At 45.5% G+C, this 22,125-nt stretch overlaps 1 protein-coding gene across 1 annotated transcript in view; it reads left to right on the plus strand.

Moving 5' to 3' along the window:
* ITGB3 (integrin subunit beta 3) overlaps nucleotides 1-22,125 on the plus strand; it is a 112,529-nt gene that overhangs the window by 86,536 nt on the left and 3,868 nt on the right. Inside the window, exons 12-14 of the mRNA XM_073683139.1 lie at nucleotides 1,383-1,486; nucleotides 2,877-2,996; nucleotides 19,059-19,225. Of these exons, the coding sequence (XP_073539240.1) occupies nucleotides 1,383-1,486; nucleotides 2,877-2,996; nucleotides 19,059-19,225 (391 nt within the window). The remainder of the gene's footprint in view (nucleotides 1-1,382; nucleotides 1,487-2,876; nucleotides 2,997-19,058; nucleotides 19,226-22,125) is intronic.

Consider the following 22,125-nt stretch of genomic DNA (forward strand, 5'->3'; position numbering starts at 1 on the left):
CTAGTGGTCGGCGCTCATAGCACAGGACCATTTCTGCTGCATAGAGGTGATCTGCTGATCATCTCTATGTAGCAGAGGCGATCAGACAGTTGCTGCTTCTAGTCTCCTATGAAGACTATAGAAGCAAGCAAAACGTGTAAAAAAAAATGTTTTTAAAAGTATTTAAAAAAAATATAAAAAAAAATATCAAAGTTTAAATCACCCCCCTTTTGCCCCATTCAAAATAAAATAATAAAAAATAAACCCACATACACATATTTGGTATCTCCGCGTTCAGAATCGCCCGATCTATCAATGTAAAAAAAGAAGTAATCCGATCGGTAAATGGCGTAATGAGAAAAAAATTCCAAACGCCAGAATTACTTTTTTTGGGTCGCCACAACATTCCAATAAAATGCAATAACGGGCGATCAAAACATCGTATCTACCCCAAAATGGTATCAATAAAAACTTCAGCCCAGTGCGCAAAAAATAAGCCCTCACCCGGCCCCAGATCCCGAAAAATGGAGTCGCTACAGGTCTTGAAAAATGGCGCTTTTTTTTTTTTTTTTTTTTTAAGCAAATCTTGGAATTTTTTTCACCACTTAAATAAAAAAGAACCTATACATTTTTGGTGTCTACAAACTCGAAATGGCCTGGAGAACAATGATGGCAGGTCAGTTTTAGCATCCAGTGAACCTGAAAAGAAAAAAAAAAAAAAAACAACTGTGGAATTGCATTTTTTTTTGCAATTTCACCGCATTTAGAATTTTTCTCCCGTTTTCCAGTACATGATATAGTAAAACTAGTAATGGTGTTTAAAAGTACAACTCGTTCCGCAAAAAATAAGCCCTCACACTGCCATATTGCCCAAAAAATAAAACCGCTATGGCTCTGGGAACAAGGGGAGCAAAAAACGAAAATGCAAAAACGGAAAATCCCAAGGTCGTTAAGGGGTTAAAAACGCTTCACAAATTCTTCTACCTGCCAGAAAAACGCATGTACAATCCGCATGTACAATCCGCATGTTCAATCCGCATGCGTTTTTTCTGCCAGGGAGATTCAGAAACGCTCAGGAAAAATCCGCAGCATTTCTGCATCGTGGGCACATAGCCTTAGGAAGAGTTATGGAGCTTACTGCATAATGTATATGTAAAGGAGTATGCAGTAATTTCTTGTGCTCCCTCTAGTGGCGGCTGCACAAACACAGAACTTTATTAAGTATCTTTCACACTTTGCACTAATTTCTATGAGAAGCTACACAATGTTCTGTGTATATGGTGAGGGCTAACTGAATGTTACCATTAATGTACAGTGAAGTTAGCACAGACAATTTTTATTTTAAGTGATGTCTTTTTTAGTATTTTTAGTATATGTCAATGATATCTACCATTGTAATTCAGGGGTTGTGTGGAATGCAAAAAGTTTGAGCGTGGTCCCTGGTTTGAGGATGAATCTATGTGCAAGAGAATTTGCCGTGATGAGATTGTATCTGTGGCAGAACTTGGTAAGTAATGCTTCCTTTCAGAATTCAGAAGAAATGTTGAAATCTCCACTAAAATGAGAAAAAGATATAGCTTTAAATGGAACCTGACAGCTCATTCATGCTGCTTGACATTGGCAGCATGAATCAGCTGTCAGGTTCCCTTTAATCTATCCAGCAATGTGACCAGTCTACAAAAAACAATCCTAAGTACAAGGCTCATCATAGTATAAGTCAGAGGTGTGCCACCTAAGGGTTATATTCTAAAAAGGTGGCATTAGAAAGTATGGTTGATTTATATTTACAGAAACTGCGCCACCCTTGTCCATGGTCTGTATCCGGTATTGCAGCTTAGACCCAATTGCTTGATTGAAGCTGATCTGGCACTACCTATAGACAAGACTGCAGTGTCAAAAGCTGACCCAATTTTCTAATCTTGGAGACCCCTGTTAAGTAGGGCTCAGCTACAGTTAGTCAGTGACACCACCTGTCGGATGTATAACTGATGTTATGATGGGTTTCTAGCTTAATAGGTCTGTGAACTACTGAGGAAGGGTTTAATCCTAAATTAGATATCCAGCTCAAAATGTCTTTCTTTTAGCAAATAGCCTCTTCAAAGAGGAAGAGGACAGGAACTCTAGCGCCACCGATTGGATGTAGCAATCCTAAACGTCAATATTGACCTTTTAACAAGCCTTGCCACATTACGTAGGATAAGAAGGCAAACCAAAAACTTAATTTGCAGAAATGGGTATTAGGGGATTTTCCCCTTATCAGTGCAAAGCAGGAGATCAGATTTGGCTGGATGAGAAGCCTCTGAAAGGGGGTCTAACAGGTAAAGTTTCTCCTTATGGACAGCACTAAGTTGGAGCCGGGAGACTTATAGGCCATGTAATATTCCTCTGGGAATTTAAATATGAAAATAGGCTCATTCAGAGAGGAAGAGATAGGAACGTTAGTGCCACATATTGGAAGTATTGGACGTAGCAATACAAAATGTCAATATCGACCCTTTAAAGGGGCTTTGCCACATAACTTAGGATAAGAAGCCAAACCAGAAACCCCATTTTTAAATACTTGCTTTGGGGTCTTTGCCCCTCATCAGTGCAAAGCAGGAGATCTGGGTGAGAGGCCTCTAATAAGGGTTTTCTTGTAGAGAGCACCAAGGTGGCATAGGTAGACTTATAGGCCATGCAATGCTGTTCTGGGAATTTAAATATGCAAATAGCCCCTTCAAAGGGGAAGAGGTCAGGAACTCTAGTGCCAATTACTTGAGGTAGCAATCCTAAAAGTTGATATCAGCCCTTTAAAGAGCCTTGCCACGTGACTTAGTATAAGAAGCCAAATCAGAAACTCCATTTATTTGCAGACACATGTTGTGGGGTGTTTATTTCTTTTCCTTTTTCGCCTCCAGTTGACAATGGGAAGAATGCAGTAAACTGCACTTATAAGGATGAGAATGACTGTGTGGTCCGGTTCCAGTACCATGAGGACTCCAGTGGGAAGTCTCTATTGTATGTCATTAATGAAGCAGGTAAGCATGTGACAGCTAGTAGGAGTTTTCCACTATTGTCCTTCAGAACATGACATACATGACCTTGACCATTGGAAGATAACTTATAACAATAATTAATAATACATTGACATACAACTGGATATAATGGCCTAGGCTTATTTTTTGTGTTGCTTTCTAGCATTTAAAAAAAAATCATGCTGTTTATTATGGTCAATCATTGGGTGGTCACATTCGATGTGTGATGTCGACATCTGTGGAAAGAAATTCTACAATCGCTTGTTCAGGACTTAACTTGTTGGTAAAGTTTACTTTTGGAAGGTACAGGTTTAATTGCAGAGATCAAGCCGATGTTTGGCAAGCCTTACAATAATGGTTCCTGGGAAAACTATGCAAATTAGCCTTCTAAAGAAAGAACATTTAGTGCCATCTCTAGTTAGTCACCCTTTAAATCCACCAGGGATATTAAACGGAACCATAGACAACAGAGTTTCTGGCTTTTTGCTCCTCATCAGTACAGAGCAGTATTCCGGCTGGCTGAGATGTCCTTGAAAAAGTTGTTGGATTGATAAAATCTAAATCTATAGCCCCAAGTCTTCATTTGAGGATTTTGTTAAGTTACTTTCCCTTTCTTTTCGTGCCAGGTGATATCATGCCAAATTCATCAAAATGGCGCATTATGTAAATTTTGCGCAAATTCAAAAAATCTTCTTTTGCTCTTTCGCTTCTTTGGCACCTTTTTAGAGTTAAAAGTCTCATAATTCTTTAACATGCTGCACATTATTCTTTAACTGCAAAAAAAAAAAAAGACAAAATAACTACAAAAAATACGACGGGGTTAATGGAGTACATTTGTGCAAAATGTACAAGAAAAAATTGCAAATTCTTTAAAGTTGGAAATGATGGATTAGAGAAAGTAACAGCCGATCCACACAGTAGAGACACTGTGTGATTCGGAAGGTCACAAATGTGGTCTCATGACACCGGTACAGACTGCAAAAAACAGCAGAAGACGGTGACCCGGTGAGTATATTGCTGGACTCATTTCACATGCATATGATTGCTAACAAAGGGAAAAAAATTAAAAATCACTGGAAAGCTCCTTTAATATCCAGCTTGTAGGTGACTGGCAATGTTAAAAGGATTTTCAATCTAGAAATTAAGCAGGAAATTAATTATAATTCCCACCCACAGCCGCATTCTCTTACATGTTCCAGATGCCGGGAGGGAGGTGCGTGAGAAAAACATAAACTTTACTGGAATTCTTCCTGCCCCTTCTAATGGGCTGCAACAAAAATCCAGAGGCCGTGCTCTTAACCCTTGGCCAGCTGGTACAGATCGGCTCTTGTGTGAGATCTGTTAAGACTATACTAGCATGGCTGAAGCTGTAATAAGGCAAGAAAAGTGCGGACAAGATTTCAATCCTTCTCTTCCTTTCTAACCATGCTGAATAACATACTGGCTGATACGAGGCTATCTACAGCAGTCTCATAGAGAATGAATAGAGCGAAGGAGTGCATGCTCAGCCACAGCTCCATTCCAACAGCCCATCCCAGATTCCTGTTCTCGGATTCAGTGGGGTACCGGTGGTAGGACCCTCACCAATCTAAAAGTTATGACTTATCGTATGGATAGATGATAACTTTTAATGATGGGTATAACCAGTGGCGTATCTAAAATACGATGGGCCCCGATGCAAGATCTAGACCGGAGCCCCGTTATCCTCATATACTGTACAGACCAAAAGTTTGGACACACCTTCTCATTTAAAGATTTTTCTGTATTTTCATGACTATGAAAATTGTACAATCATACTGAAGGCGTCAAAACTATGAATTAACACATGTGGCATTATATACTTAACAAAAAAGTGTGAAACAACTGAAAATATGTCTTATATTCTATGTTCTTCAAAGTAGCCACCTTTTGCTTTGATGACTGCTTTGCACACTCTTGGCATTCTCTTGATGAGCTTCAAGAGGTAGTCACCGGAAATGGTCTTCCAACAATCTTGAAGGAGTTCCCAGGGATGCTTAGCACTTGTTGGCCCTTTTGCCTTCACTCTGCGGTCCAGCTCACCCCAACCATCTCGATTGGGTTCAGGTCTGGTGACTGTGGAGGTCAGGTCATCTGGCGTAGCACCCCATCACTCTCATTCTTGGTCAAATAGCCCTTACACAGCCTGGAGGTGTGTTTGGGGTCATTGTCCTGTTGAAAAATAAATGATGGTCCAACTAAACACAAACCGGATGGAATAGCATGCCGCTGCAAGATGCTGTGGTAGCCATGCTGGTTCAGTATGCCTTCAATTTTGAATAAATCCCCAACAGTGTCACCAGCAAAGCACCCCCACACCATCACACCTCCTCCTCCATGCTTCACGGTGGGAACCAGGCAGGTAGAGTCCATCCGTTCACCTTTTCTGCGTCGCACAAAGACACGGTGGTTGGAACCAAAGATCTCAAATTTGGACTCATCAGACCAAAGCACAGATTTCCACTGGTCTAATGTCCATTCCTTGTGTTCTTTAGCCCAAACAAGTCTCTTCTGCTTGTTGCCTATCCTTAGCAGTGGTTTCCTAGCCGCTATTTTACCATGAAGGTCTGCAGCACAAAGTCTCCTCTTGACAGTTGTTGAAGAGATGTGTCTGCTGCAGGGGCGGACACAGACTGTAGTGGGCCCCTGTGCAAGAATTTTTTGGGGGCCCCCCCCTGCCCTTCATAGGGGGCATGAAGGGCCTCCCCCCCGTGCATCTCTCATCCCCCCGTGCATCTCTGATTCCCCCCACTCCTAGTTAATTAATTGTATTTAAAAAAAATAAAACTTGTTATACTTACCCCCAGGGCCGGCTCCAGGTTTTTGTGGGCCCTGGGCGACAGAGTTTCAGTGGCCCCTTTAACACATACCATGATTCATGATGCACAGATACCACAGAGAAATATATATATATATATATATATATATAGTACAAGGCCAAAGATTTCACTTACTACATTACATGAGCGATATCTTCTGTAAATTCTACAATAGCTCAGGAACCGGCGAATCCTCACAGCGCACAGTGCAGACCGGACAGTATAGTCCTCCATACAGTATTATGGGCACCATATAATGCTCCATACAGGATACTGACCCCCTTATAATGCTCCATACAGGATACTGGTCCCCAAATAATGCTCCATACAGGATACTGGTCCCCATATAACGCTCCATACAGGATACTGGTCCCCATATAACGCTCCATACAGAATACTGACCCCCATATAACGCTCCATACAGAATATTGGCCCCCATGTAACGCTCCATGCAGGCTGTTCCCCCCCTTATAATGCCCCATGCAGGATGACACCCCCCTTTTAATGCCCTATGCAGGTTGTCACCTCTACCCCCCATAAAATGCCCCATGCAGGATGTCACCTCTCCCCCCCATATAATGCCCCTTGCAGGATGTCACTTCCCCCCTTTTCAATGCCCCATGCAGTATGTCAGACCACCCCCTCCCTTATAATTCCCCATGCAGGAGGTCACACCCCCCCTCCTTATAATGCCCCATGCAGTATGTCACACACCCACCCTCCTTATAATGCCCCATGCAGGATGTCAATTCCCCCCTCCCCCTCTTATAATGCCCCATGCAGGATGTCACACCCCCTCCCTTATAATGCCCCATGCAGGATGTCACACCCCCTCCCTTATAATGCCCCATGCAGGATGTCACTCCCCCCCTTCCCCTCTTATAATGCCCCATGCAGGATGTCACACTCCCCCCCCACCCCCATATAATGCCCCATGCAGGATGTCACTTCCCCCCTCCCCCTCTTATAATGCCCCATGCAGGATGTCACACCCCCCCCTCCCTTATATTGCCCCATGCAGGATGTCACTTCCCCCCTTCCCCTCTTAAAATGCCCCATGCAGGATGTCACCCCCACCCCCCACCTCCATATAATGCCCCCATGCAGGATGTCAATTCCCCCCTCCCCCATATAATGCCCCATGCAGGTTGTCAATTCCCCCCTCCCCCTCTTATAATGCCCCATGCAGTATGTCACCCCCCCATATAATGCCCCATGCAGGATGTTACACCCCCCTCCCTTTTAATGCCCCATGCAGGATGTCACCTCTCCCCCCATATAATGCCCCATGCAGGATGTCACCCCTCCCCATATAATGCCCCATGCAGGATGTCACCCCCCCATATAATGCCCCATGCAGGATGTCACCCCCCCCCCATACAATGCCCCATACAGGATGTCACCCCCCCCCATATAATGCCCCATGCAGGATGTCACCCCCCCACCATATAATGCCCCATGCCCCCATACATGGAAAAAATAAAAAAATCCAATACTCACCTCACTTCTTACCTGCTGCTGGCGCTGCTCCGGACTCCAGCGTTGTGCGCGTCTTCCCGCTCTGCACTGTGACAGGTCAGGAGAGAGCGCGCGCGGTGTAAAGACATCACCGCGCCCTCTGACCTGAGACGTCACAGTCAGAGGACGCGGAAGACGCTGTGGAGGCACGGGGAGGGGTAAGTATTGTGCCGGCGCCGTCACATGACCGGAGATGTCCCTGCGCTCAGCATGGGGCCGGGGACCCATGCTGAGCGCAGGGACATCTCCGGTCATGTGACGGCGGGGGGTGATGTGACGGCGGGGGGTCCTGCGGGGGGGCCCCATGAGGAGACGCACAAGAGGGGGGCCCTATCGGGGCTCCGAGGGGGTCCCGACCGGCCGGACCCCATGCTGGAGTCAGGGCAGTCATGCCCTGATGGCGGCCCTGCTGGAGGCTGGAGGGGCCCCCTCTCCCTTGGGGGCCCCCGTTCAATGAACCGGCTGCACGGGCGGTAGGTCCGCCCCTGGTCTGCTGCTAGAACTCTGTGTGGCATTGACCTGGTCTCTAATCTGAGCTGCTGTTAACCTGCGATTTCTGAGGCTGGTGACTCGGATAAACTTATCCTCAGAAGCAGAGGTGACTCTTGGTCTTCCTTTCCTGGGGCGGTCCTCATGTGAGCCAGTTTCTTTGTAGCGTTTGATGGTTTTTGCAACTGCACTTGGGGACACTTTCAAAGTTTGCCCAATTTTTCAGACTGACTGACCTTCATTTCTTAAAGTAATGATGGCCACTCGTTTTTCTTTACTTAGCTGCTTTTTTCTTGCCATAACACAAATTCTAACAGTCTATTCAGTAGGACTATCAGCTGTGTATCCACCTGACTTCTGCACAACACAACTGATGGTCCCAACCCCATTTATAAGGCAAGAAATCCCACTTATTAAACCTGACAGGGCACAACTGTGAAGTGAAAACCATTTCCTGTTGCTACCTCTTGAAGCTCATCAAGAGAATGCCAAGAGTGTGCAAAGCAGTCATCAAAGCAAAAGGTGGCTACTTTGACGAACCAAGAATATAAGACATATTTTCAGTTGTTTCACACTTTTTTGTTAAGTATATAATTCCACATGTGTTAATTCATAGTTTTGATGCCTTGAGTGTGAATGTACAATTTTCAAAGTCATGAAAATACAGAAAAATCTTTAAATGAGAAGGTGTGTCCAAACTTTTGGTCTGTACTGTATATGTCCCTCATCCTGATATACCGTATATTCCGGCGTATAAGACGACCTGGTGTATAAGACGACCCCCCTACTTTCCTGTTAAAATATAGAGTTTAGGATATATTCACCGTATAAGACTACCCCTTTTCCAACGCATACCAAACACCGGTAAAAATTTAAAAAAAACAGATTTGAATTTAACATGGTCCTTTTTTAATTTAAATTCTTATGACATGCAGGTATATAGCAGGAAAACTGTCACTCATAAACATAAGGCATACAACAACAACATTACTATCATCCATTTTCATCAGCGGCATACACCGGTACCCGACAATTTACAACAGAAAGAATAGAGCTTCACACATAGATTAGATAGATAGAAATATGTCAGTCACATATATAATAAGTACAGTGACAGTGTTGCTTACTGTACTTGTCATTTAGTGTAAAGGATTTATTAAAAAATATAATAGTGTTTTCGTGCACCGTCTCTTTAAATAAGCCGGCCGGCAATTCAGCATCTGTACCCGACAATTTAGAATAGAAGGAATAGAGAATCATACCTAGATTAGATAGATAGAAACATGTCAGTCACATATATATGAAGTACAGTGACAGTGTTGATTACTGTACTTGTCATTTAGTGTTAAAATAAAGGATTTATTTTAAAAAAAATTGGCGTGGGGTTCCCCTTAATTTTAGTCTCTAGCGGAGGTTAAGCAGACAGCTGGGTCAGATGTTTGAAGCCTGGGAAGGGGGTAATACCCACGGAGCTTCCCAGACTACTAATATCAGCCCCCAGCTGAATACCTAGCCTTTACTAGCTATTAAAATGGGGGACCCCCCCAAAAAAATGACGTGGGGTCCCCCCTATTTTAATAGCTAGCAAAGGCTAGGCGGACAGCTGGGGGCTGATATTAATAGCCCAGGAAGGGTGCCATGAATATTGGCCCCCTCCCAGGCTAGAAACACCAGCCGTCAGCCGCCCCAGAAATGGCGCATCCATAGGATGCGCCAATTCTGGCACTTAGCCTCGCTCTTCCACGCTGCCCTGGTGCGGTGGCAGGGGGTAATAGGGCTGGGGTTCATGTCAGCGCCAGCTGCCATGAAGCCCAGGTTAGTAATGATGGGCGTCTATAAGACACCCCCATTACTAACCTACAAAGTGTTAAAAAGAAAAAACACACTACATCCAGAAAAAAATAATTTATTTAAAATAAACCACACCATTTTATTAAATTCTTAGTTTACTAAAAAAAAAATAGTTACCTGTCCACGTTCCTGCGCTGATCTCCCATGCACAGCTGTCACATCTGGAGATGGTGACAGCTGTGCATGGCTGCTGTAAGCTCACGCTGCCGGGAACACGTCCGCTCCCGGCAGCGGGAGCCACTGACTGAGGTCACCGGAGTGCATTCAGGCAGCGCAGCTCCGGAGACCTCCTTTACGGCACTGCTGTACCGTGGGAATTTCTCACGATACAGCAGGGCCGTAAAGCAGCTAACCGGAGCAGCGCTGCCTGAACTCCGGCAAACCCGCTTATGCAATGACGGGGCTGCTTTACGGCCCCGTCATTCTAGCGGCGGCAGCGGTTCAGAGCGGTCACATTCTATGTGGCTGCTCTGAACTGGAGATCTTCGTGGGACACTCGTGGACTGCTACGGAGGGGTAAGGATAAGGTTGTGGTTTATTATTTTATATTTTATTACAGGAGATCGATGGCTTCGGGGAATTAGGTGTCTAGGTGAGTATAGGTGTAGTTTTTTATTTTTTACTTTATTTTAGGTGGCGATCGGCGGGGACAGGTAATGTATGAACTAATTTATTGTAGGTAACCACTGGCCACCAATGACATGCATTTAAAATTTATTGGGGACACAGTAGGGCAATTTAAATAGCAGGATCAGGCTGATGGGAACTACTGCTCCCATCGAGCTGATCCTGCTGGCAGGAGTGGACGGGGGACAGACATAGGCCGATGGGAGTAGTAGTGTCACATCGGCCTATGTCTGCCTGCACGCACACACCCGCACACATCGCACAGACACCGCGCACACCCGCAGACATCGCACAGACACCGCACACATCGCACAGACACCGCACACACCCCCAGACATCGCACAGACACCGCGCACACCCGCACACACTCGCAGACATCGCACAGACACATCGCACAGACACCGCGCACACCCGCACACACTCGCAGACATCTCACAGACACCGCACACACCCGCAGACATCGCACAGACACCCCACACACACTCGCAGACACACGCACAGACACCCGCACACACCAATCATGACGGGTCTGGGAGGTGAGGCTGACCTGTGAGACCGTGGGAAAGTTCATGTGAGTTCATGCAATGCAGTCAAGCATGAACTCACATGAACCCTCTGAGGGCACCGCGGCGACTTCAAATGAACAGCTGATCGGCATCACCTGATACCTCAGCTGTTCATTTGAAATAACCGGCGGGAAAGCGCAGCACAGAACGGGAAAGCCGGCGGTGAAGTCTTTTCACTGCCGGCATCCCCGCCCGGGTCCTTCGCTCCCCGCTCCTATGTGCTGCACTGCCCGCCCGGTCCTAACTTACGATCGGGATGGGAGGTGGCGAGGGGAGCGGAGGATCGGGGTGGGAGGCTGCGGGGAAGCAGTATGGGGCTGTGTGATTGTTTAAAAGCCGGCGGCTTTTTACCGCCCGCCGGCTTTTAAACAATCAGGAGAATTCTCCCACGCTGGGATGGCATTCTGATGACAGGCTGGATCTCAGCTGAGCTCTGCCATCCAGCTTGTCATCCTTCAGAGACACTGCAGAGCGCAGGCATTATGGGAACTTCCGATTCCGGTATTCGATATTGTAAAAGTATCGGAATTAAGTATCGGAATTCCGATACCGCGAATATCGGCCGATACCCGATATTACAGTATCGGAATGCTCAACACTACTTGTCACAGAAGCGATGCGAACATCCCAGCTCCGGACACAGCGCAGCGCTTCTGTGACAAGTGAAAGCTGTCGGCACAGAAGCCCTGCGCTGTGTCCGAAGCTGGGAAGACACTGCGATGTGTCAGAAAAGTTCGCTAGGTTCTGTCTGTCTCCGCTGCTGGGAATACGCTGCGCTGTGTCCCAGGCCTGAGAAGACACAGCGCAGCGATGTGTCAGTTTCAGCACAGAAGCGCTGACTGTCTGGACCTACCGCCGCTGTATTTTAACTCCCTCCACCTTATATTAACTCCCACATGGCAGGGATATGGCCACGGCAGCTTATTAACACCCCCAGAGTATCCCCGCATGTCAATTTCTGAAAGTTCAAAAACATTACCGGCGTATAAGACGACCCCAGACTAGACAGAAGATTTTTCAGTCTTCAAAAGTCGTCTTATACGCCGGAATATACGGTATATACAGTAGTGTGAGAAAGTGTTTGCCCCCTTCCTGACTTTTTATTCTTTTGCATGTTTGTCACACTTAAATGTTTCAGATTACAAAACAAATTTAAATATTAGAGAAACATAACACAAGTAAACACACAATGCAGTTTTTAAATAAAGGTCTTTATTATTAAGGGAAAAATAAATCCAAACCTACAGGGCCCTGTGTGAAAAAGTGATTGCCCACTAAACCAAGCCACGACCCATCTTCGATGCTCTTACTGAGGGAAGGAGGTTGTTGGCCATAATCTCGCGATCCATCTTCCCTTCAATACGGTGCAGTTGTCCTGTATCCTTTGCAGAAAATCACCCCCAAAGTATGATGTTTCCCCCACTATGCTTCACAGTTGGGACGGTGTTCTTGGGGGTGTACTCACCCTCTTCTTCCTCCAAACACGGCAAGTGGAGTTGATATCAAAAGGTTCTATTTTGGTCTCATCTGACCACATGACCTTCTCCCATGCCTCCTCTGGATCATCCAGATGGTCATTGGCGAACTTCAAATGGGCCTGGATATGTGCTGGCGTGAGCAGGGGGACCTTGCATGCCCTGCAGGATTTTAATTCATCACGGCATAGTGTGTTACTAATGATAATACTTGAGACCGTGGTCCCAGCTCTCTTCAGGTCATTGACCTGGTCATCCCATAGTTCTGGGCTAATTCTTGACCTTTCTCTGAATCATCCTTCCCCACGAGGCGATATCTTACATGGAGCCCGAGGCCGATGAAGATTGACAGTCATCTTGTGTTTCTTTCATTTTCTAATAATTGTGCCAGCAGTTGTTGCCTTCTCAACAAGCTGCTTGCCTATTGTCTTGTAGCCCATCCCAGCCTTGTGCAGGTCTACAATTTTGTCCCAAATTTTCCCCACTATATATGTCCTTTATCAAGGGTCCCATCCTGGTATACAGTGAAGGAAATAATTATTTGATCCCTTGCTGTTTTTGAAAGTTTTCCCACTGACAAAGACATGAACAGTCTATAATTTTAAGGGTAGTCTAATTTTAACATTGAGAGATAGAATATCCCCCCAAAAAATCAAGAAAATAACATTGTATAAATTAGATAAATTTATTTGCATTTTGCAGTGAGAAATAAGTATTTGATCCCCTACAAACCATTATGAGTTCTGGCTCCTACAGACCAGTTAGGCGCTCCTAATCAACTCGTTACCTGCATTAAAGACAGCTGTCTTACATAGTCACCTGTATAAAAGACTCCTGTCCACACACTCAATTAATCAGTCAGACTCTAACCTCTACAACATAGGCAAGGCCAAAAAGCTTTCTAAGGATGTCAGGGACAAGCTCATAGACCTGCACAAAGCTGGAATGGACTACAAAACCATAGGTAAGACGCTGGGTGAGAAGGAGACAACTGTTGGTGCAATGGTAAGAAAATGGAAGAAATACAAAGTGACTGTCAATCGACATCGATCTGGGGTACCATGCAAAATCTCACCTCGTGGGGTATCCTTGATCATGAGGAATGTGAGAAATGAGCCTAAAACTACACGGGGGGAACTTGTTAGTGATCTCAAGGCAGCTGGGACCACAGTCACCAAGAAAACCATTGGTAACACATTACGCCTTAAAGGTTTAAAATCCTGCAGTCCCCGCATTGTCCCCCTGCTCAAGAAGGCACATATGCAGGCCCGTCTGAAGTTTGCCAATGAACACCTCGATGATTCTGTGAGATATTGGGAGAAGGTGCTGTGGTCAGATGAGACAAAAATTGAGCTCTTGGCATTAACTTAACTCGCCGTGTTTGAATGAAGAGAAATGCTGGCTATGACCCAAAGAACACCATCCCCACTGTCAAGCATAGAGGTGGAAACATTATGTTTTGGGGGTTGTTTCTCTGCTAAGTGCATAGGACTACTTCACCGCATCAATGGGAGAATGGATGGAGCCATGTACCGTAAAATCCAGAGTGACAACCTCCTTCCCTCCGCCAGGATGATCTGCAAAGAGGAGTAGACCAAAATTCCTCCTGACATGTGCGCAACCCTCATCATCAACTACAAAAAACGTCTGACTGCTGTGCTTGCCAACAAGGGTTTTGCCACCAAGTATTAAGTGTTGTTTGCCAGAGGTATCAAATACTTATTTCTCACTGCAAAATGCAAATAAATTTATCTAATTTATACAATGTGATTTTCCTGATTTTTTGGGGATATTCTATCTCTCAATTTTAAAATTAACCTACCCTTAAAATTATAGACTGTTCATGTCTTTGTCAGTTGGCAAACTTACAAAAACAGCAAGGGATCAAATACTTACTGTATTTCCTTCACTGTATATATCCCCCATCCTAGTATATACAGTGCATTGTGAAAGTATTTGGCCCCTTTGAACTTTTCTACCTTTTGCCACATTTCTGGCTTCAAACATAAATATATAAAATTCAAATTTTTTTGGGAAGAATCAACAACAAGTGGGACACAATCGTGAAGTGGAACAAAATTTATTGGATATTTTAAACTTTTTTAACAAATTAAAAACTGAAAAGTGGGGTGTGCAATATTATTCGGCCCCTTTACTTTCAAGTGCAGCAAACTCACTCCAGAAGTTCAGTGAGGATCTCTGAATGATCCAATGTTGTCCTAAATGACTGGTAATGATAAATAGAATCCACCTGTGTGTAATCAAGTCTCCGTATAAATGCACCTGCTCTGTGATAGTCTCAGGGTTCTGTTTCAAGTGCAGAGAGTTTCATGAAGACCAAGGAACACACCAGGCAGGTCAGAGATACTGTTGTGGCGAAGTTTAAAGCCGGGTTTGGATACAAAAAGATTTCCCAAGTTTTAAACATCTCAAGGAGCACTGTGCAAGCGATCATATTGAAATGGAAGGAGTATCAGACCACTGCAAATCTACCAAGACCCGGCCGTCCCTCTAAACCAGGGGTCTCAAACACGCGGCCCGCGGGCCGCATGCGGCCCCTGAGGCTGCTTTATGCGGCCCGCAGGCACAGACCCCTTGACGATCCCGACCTGGTCCAGGAGGAGCCGCTGACAGCAGCGCTGAATTGCCACACAGAGACTGTTTCCCAGCACTGCATTTCCAATGCCAGCCGCTGACCAATCAGAGGCCAGCAGCTGATATCTGCGTGTCGGCGCAGCGAGTATGACGTCATTGCCATATGCAGATGTCAGCTGCTGGCCTCTGATTGGCCGGCGGCTGACATTGAAAATGCAGTGCTGGGAGACAGTCTCTGTGCGGCAATGCAGCGCTGCTGTCGGCGGCTCCTCCTGGACCAGGTCGGGATCGTCAAGGGGTCGGACTCTGTGGTGCCTGCGGGCCACATCTGCAGGAAGGCCGCCGAGGGAACGGAGGACAGGTGAGAATCATCTTTTTTTTTTTCTATTTTATGTGTGTGAAGAACAGCACAGGGGGCACATAGCCACAAGAGGGGACCTGGATGGGGCACAGAGCCACAAGATGGGGACCTGGATGGGGCACAGAGCCACAAGAGGGGACCTGGATGGGGCACATAGCCACAAGATGGGGACCTGGATGGGGCACAGAGCCACAAGAGGGGACCTGGATGGGGCACATAGCCACAAGATGGAGACCTGGATGGGGCACATAGCCACAAGATGGGGACCTGGATGGGGCACAGAGCCACAAGAGGGGACCTGGATGGGGCACAGAGCCACAAGAGGGGACCTGGATGGGGCACAGAGCCACAAGATGGGGACCTGGATGGGGCACAGAGCCACAAGAGGGGACCTGGATGGGGCACAGAGCCACAAGAGGGGACCTGGATGGGGCACAGAGCCACAAGAGGGGACCTGGATGGGGCACAGAGCCACAAGAGGGGACCTGGATGGGGCACATAGCCACAGGATGGGGACCTGGATGGGGCACATAGCCACAAGAGGGGACCTGGATGGGGCACATAGCCACAAGATGTGGACCTGGATGGGGCACAGAGCCACAAGATGGGGCACATAGCCACAAGATGGGGACCTGGATGGGGCACATAGCCACAAGATGGGGACCTGGATGGGGCACAGAGCCACAAGATGGGGCACATAGCCACAAGATGGGGACCTGGATGGGGCACATAGCCACAAGATGGGGACCTGGATGGGGCACATAGCCACAAGATGGGGACCTGGATGGGGCACATAGCCACAAGATGGGGACCTGGATGAGGCACATTAGTACAAGATGGGCGCCAGGATGGGGAACGTTGCCACAGGATGGGGACCTGGATGGGGCACATAGCCACAGGATGGGGACCTGGATGGGGCACAGAGCCACAAGATGGGGACCTGGATGGGGCACAGAGCCACAGGATGGGGACCTGGATGGGGCACAGAGCCCCAAGATGGGGACCTGGATGAGGCACATTAGTACAAGATGGGCGCCAGGATGGGGAACGTTGCCACAGGATGGGGACCTGGATGGGGCACATAGCCACAGGATGGGGACCTGGATGGGGCACATTAGTACAAGATGGGGACTTGGATGGGGAACATTACTACAAGATGTTTTCCATTATTACTATATGATGCTAATTGTAAGACAATATTACTGTATGTGGCCAATTGGGGGAAATAAAATTGTAAAAAAAATAAAAAATAAAATAAAGCATGAAAAAATATTGGGCACTAAAAATGCTGTTTTATATGTAAACTAAAGTAAACACAAAAAAGTGCACGTTTATTATCGCCACATCCATAACGACCCAAGCCATAAAAAAATAAACACGGCAAAAATGTTCAAAAGGTGTATACAAAAAAAATGGTATCACTAAAAATGTCACATTGAACAAAGAATGCGGCCCCCCAAATTCAAATTTTTTCCATGTGCGGCCCATATACCCAGCCGAGTTTGAGACCCCTGCTCTAAACCTTCATCTCGAACAAGGAGAAGACTGATCAGAGATGCAGCCAAAAGGCCCATGATCACTCTGGATAAACTTCCGAGATCTACAGCTGAGGAGGGAGAGTCTGTCCAGAGGACAACAATCAGTCACACACTGCACAAATCTGGCCTTTATGGAAGAGTGGCAAGAAGAAAGCCATTTCTCAAAGATATCCATAAAAAGTCTTGTTTGAAGTTTGCCACAAGCCACCTGGGAGACACACCAAACATGTGGAATAAGGTGCTCTGGTCAGATGAAACCAAAATCAATCTTTTTGGCCACAATGCAAAGCGATATGTTTGGCGTAAAAGCAACACAGCTCATCACCCTCAAAACACCATCCCCACTGTCAAACATGGTGGTGGCAGTATCATGGTTTGGGCCTGCTTTTCTTCAGCAGGGACAGGGAAGAAAATTGATGGGAAGATGGATGGAGCCAAATACAGGACCATTATGGAAGAAAACCTGTTGGAGTCTGCAAAAGACCTGAGACTGGGACGGAGATTTATCTTCCAACAAGACAATGATCCCAAACATAAAGCAAAATCTACAATGGAATGGTTCAAAAATAAACGTATCCAGGTGTTAGAATGGCCAAGTCAAAGTCCAGACCTGAATCCAATCGAGAATCTGTGGAAAGAGCTGAAAACTGCTGTTCACAAACGCCCTCCACCCAACCTCAATGAGCTCGAGCTGTTTTGCAAGGAAGAATGGGCAAGAATTTCAGCCTCTCGATGTGCAAAACTGATAGAGACATACCTCAAGCGACTTGCAGCTGTAATCGCAGCAAAAGGTGGCGCTACAAAGTATTAACTCAAGGGGGCCGAGTAATATTGCACGCCCCACTTTTCAGTTTTTAATTTGTTAAAAAAGTTTAAAATATCCAATAAATTTCGTTCTACTTCACGACTGTGTCCTTCTTGTTGGTGATTCTTCCCAAAAAAATTAGAATTTTATATCTTTATCTTTGAAGTCAGAAATGTGGCAAAAGGTAGAAAAGTTCAAGGGGGCCAAATACTTTCACAATGCACTGTATGTCCCCTGTTCTACCGCTGTTCTTTAATGCATAAAAAAATAAACAATTATACTCACCTTCCCTCCGCTGCCCCGCCGCATGGCGTCCTCTTCTGAAGCTGGACCTGATGGGTCTCTGCGCCGCAATACACTTGAAGTGAATGTGCGTCCGTGGACGCACATCCAGTTGAAGTTTGTGCTGGCGTGGACAGGCCTCCACCCGCACGGGCACGGTCATGACTGCAGTTGTTACACCCTTGGGTATAACCCTTTAAGATGCTACCAACTCATGCTACCAGCGTGCTGGATTACAAGACTAAACTAAATAGGTTCTCTAAACATGCAGGAAGATGTGAGTCTGAGCAAATAGCAGAATTGTAAATGCAGCTATGGCGATAAGTAATGCAGAGCATTTACAAAGTAACTTTATTTACAGTAGATTAATTCTATATGTAATCTGAAAATGACTGACTTAGGCCCCATTCAGAAGTCCATTTTTTTCTCATATAGTGTGTGCTTTGTGTTTTTAACGGACACAAAATGTACCCAACACAGTCCATTCACTATTGTTTGGGAAAAAAAACTGAGACATGTTTTTGTTCCGAATTGCAGATAAAAATCACCTGTTCAATTGAATGGGCGTCCATCAAACAATCAATCGGATGCCATTCAAGTGTTGTGTATGCACTGTCTATTTTTTATTGTCTAATGGGTAGGACAATCATAATTTTTTTAAGTATATCAGATGCCACACTGATGGTCAAAAATGGACCAAAAGTGGATGAAAATCAGATCCAGCACATAAAAAAAAAGTCTTTTTTTTACATAAACAAAAAATCGAATGTCTGAATGAGACTTAAGGCTTAAAGAGTAAAGAAGCTTTTTTTTTTTATCTATTTTTTTTTTTTTAATTAACATTTTTCAGCTTATCCCCAGAGCTAGTGAGACACAGGAGCTGACTGATCACTGCCATCATCTGTACTCCAAATAAGTACGTTCTAATATCAGTTCAGTCATTTGCAAAACTTTCCATACTGGACGAATTTATAAAAAAAAAAATTCAAAGTTTAGTTACTTTTTAAATATATTTTTTAAGGAAGTTAAATGGTCTCTGTAGCGACGGAGACACAGTATATTTCATATCTTGCATTTTCACACTTCACTTCCATATTTAATATCACTTTTTTTCCCCACAGAATGTCCTCAGGGTCCTGACATCCTTGTGGTTTTAATGTCGGTCATGGGTGCCATTTTGCTTGTGGGATTGGTGGCGCTGCTTATTTGGAAGTTGCTCATTACCATTCATGACCGGCGTGAATTTGCCAAATTTGAAGAGGAGAGGTCGAAAGCTAAGTGGGACACGGTAAGATTGGGAACCATACTGATAATAAATAATTGATAAGTAAAAAGAAAAAAACTAAAATTTCCACCATGGCAGCCATAGTCTGTTAACAGCTGCAGCTTTGTAACAATCAGTCTGTGCAAAATGCTGTTCACATAGCAAAGTATGATGGGATTTTCTTCTGCAAAGGCTGTTAGGGTGGAAAATGCACATTTTCTGATGAGAGATGAACTGAACTCCCATTAACGGGTAAAGAGTAAGGTCAGGGCGCAGCCCTTGGGGTATAAAGGCTTCCTGCCATTACTCGGACATTTCCTTTATGCTGCTGATTAGGATCATTTTGCTGCTATTTTTCTGGGGAAACTTCACCAGATAGTTAGTCACATAATGTTATTGAAGTCTAAAGGGATTGTCCGATATAGAAAAGAAAATTTGAATGCTTGGATGTGCTAAAAATAAAAAAGATAGCATTCTCACCTACCAGCACTCACGCGGATCTGGCACACTCTGCTCTGGAGGTCTGTGCTAGCTTCAGAAGTGATGCCTGCTCCGTTTGGAAGTCATAGTGCCGCTCCACCCTGTGATTTCAAGCGCATCAATGTATTAAAAAATATATATACCGTATATTCCGGCGTATAAGACGACCTGGTGTATAAGACGACCCCCCTACTTTCCTGTTAAAATATAGAGTTTAGGATATATTCACCGTATAAGACTACCCCTTTTCCAACGCATACCAAACACCGGTAAAAATTAAAAAAAAACAGATTTGAATTTAACATGGTCCTTTTTTAATTTAAATTCTTATGACATGCAGGTATATAGCAGGAAAACTGTCACTCATAAACATATTAAAATAGGGGGGACCCCACGTCATTTTTTGGGGGGGTCCCCCATTCTAATAGCTAGTAAAGGCTAGGTATTCAGCTGGGGGCTGATATTAGTAGCCTGGGAAGCTCCGTGGGTATTACCCCCTTCCCAGGCTTCAAACATCTGCCCCAGCCGTCTGCTTAACCTCCGCTAGAGACTATAATGATGGGGGATCCCACGCCAATTTTCTTTTTAAAAAATCCTTTATTTTAACACTAAATGACAATTGAGGGGTTAATAAAGATGCAGTCCCTAAATTATTAATTTTGTAATTAATTTTTCCCAAAAATGTTGACGTGGGGCTTCGCCATATTTTTGTGTCCAGCCAGGTACAGCAGGCAGGAATGGGCTGCCCCCAACCACCAGCTGCCTATTTGTACCTGGCCGGACACAACAATATAGGGAAGCCCTTTTTTTTTTAATTATTTCATGAAATAATTAAAAAAAAAAATACGTGGGGCTTCGCCCTATTTTTGTGTCCAGCCAGGTACAACTAGGCAGCTGGGGGCTGGAATCTGCAGCGCAGGGAGACCCAAGCTTTCTGGGCCCCCCCCGCTGCAAATTGCAGTCCGCAGCCACCCCGGAAAATGGCGCGTTCATAGAAGCGCCATCTTCTGGCGCTGTACCCAACTCATCCAGGGCCCTGGTGCGGTGGCTCACTGGGTAATAAAGGGGTTAGGGCCAGCTTGGCATTATCAGCTGGCCCTAAGCCCAAAATTCATGGGGTCACGCCAATATTAGACATGACCACCATGAATTTCTAGTAAAGTAATTAAAAAAAACACAACACCCAGAATAAAGTCCTTTAATTGAAATAAAGACACAATTTTTTAATGTTCTAAATTAAACCATACTTACAGTCACGCCCATTCCAGCTGAAGCCAACGATCTCCTGCAATAAAAGTAAAATAATAAAGCAACCTCATCCTTACCTCTCCATGGTTCCCAGGACCGGTCCAGCTCTGCTACATTCACATGACAGGCTGGACCGCAGCAGAACGCTGCCGTTCAGCTTGCCATGCGGCAGACACTGAGAAGCGCAGGCATGCTTGTGCTCCTCAGTGTCTGACTGTGACGGCATCCAGATGAGCCGAGATCATGTCCAATGAACTCGGCTCACCTCATGCACGTCACTGACAGCGTGGGAAAATTCTCCTGCTCCCCGCATGCGCAGTAGAAGTTTCCCACGCTGTCAGTGACGGATGTCCAGGAGGTGAGCTGAGTTCATTGTCGGCTCATCTGGATGACGTCACAGAGAGACACTGAGGAGCGCAAGCATGCCTGCGCTTCTCAGTGTCTGCGGGATGACAGGCTGGATGGCAGCGTTCTGCTGCAGTCCAGCCTGTCATCTCGATGTAGCAGAGCTGAAGCTGTCGTGGGAACCATGGAAAGGTAAGGATGAGGTTGGTTTATTATTTTACTTTTATTGCAGGAGATCGTTGGCTTCAGCTGGAATGGGCGTGATGGTAAGTATGGTTTAATTTAGACCAATAAAGATTTGTGTCTTTATTTCAATTAAAGGACTTTATTCTGGGTGTTTGTGTTTTTTTTAACTTTGACTATGGGGTTAGTAATGGGGGTGTCTTATAGACGCCTCTCCATTACTAACCTGGGCTTGATGGCAGCTGGCATTATAAGCTGACATCAACCCCAACCCTATTACCCCCTGCCACCGCACCAGGGCAGCGTGGAAGAGCGAGGCTAAGTGCCAGAATTGGCGCATCCTATGGATGCGCCATTTCTGGGGCGGCTGACGGCTGGTGTTTCTAGCCTGGGAGGGGGCCAATATTCATGGCACCCTTCCTGGGCTATTAATATCAGCCTCCAGCTGTCTGCCTAGCCTTTGCTAGCTATTAAAATAGGGGGGACCCCACGTCATTTTTTTGGGATCCCCCATTTTAATAGCTAGTAAAGGCTATGTATTCAGCTGGGGGCTGATATTAGTAGCCTGGGAAGCTCCGTGGGTATTACTCCCTTCCCAGGCTTCAAACATCTGCCCCAGCTGTCTGCTTAACCTCCGCTAGAGACTAAAATTAAGGGGAACCCCACGC

This window comes from Phyllobates terribilis, unplaced genomic scaffold, assembly GCF_046119375.1.
Source record: "Phyllobates terribilis strain yellow unplaced genomic scaffold, ASM4611937v1 Scaffold_5__5_contigs__length_657084704, whole genome shotgun sequence".
Classification (NCBI taxonomy): domain Eukaryota; kingdom Metazoa; phylum Chordata; class Amphibia; order Anura; family Dendrobatidae; genus Phyllobates; species Phyllobates terribilis.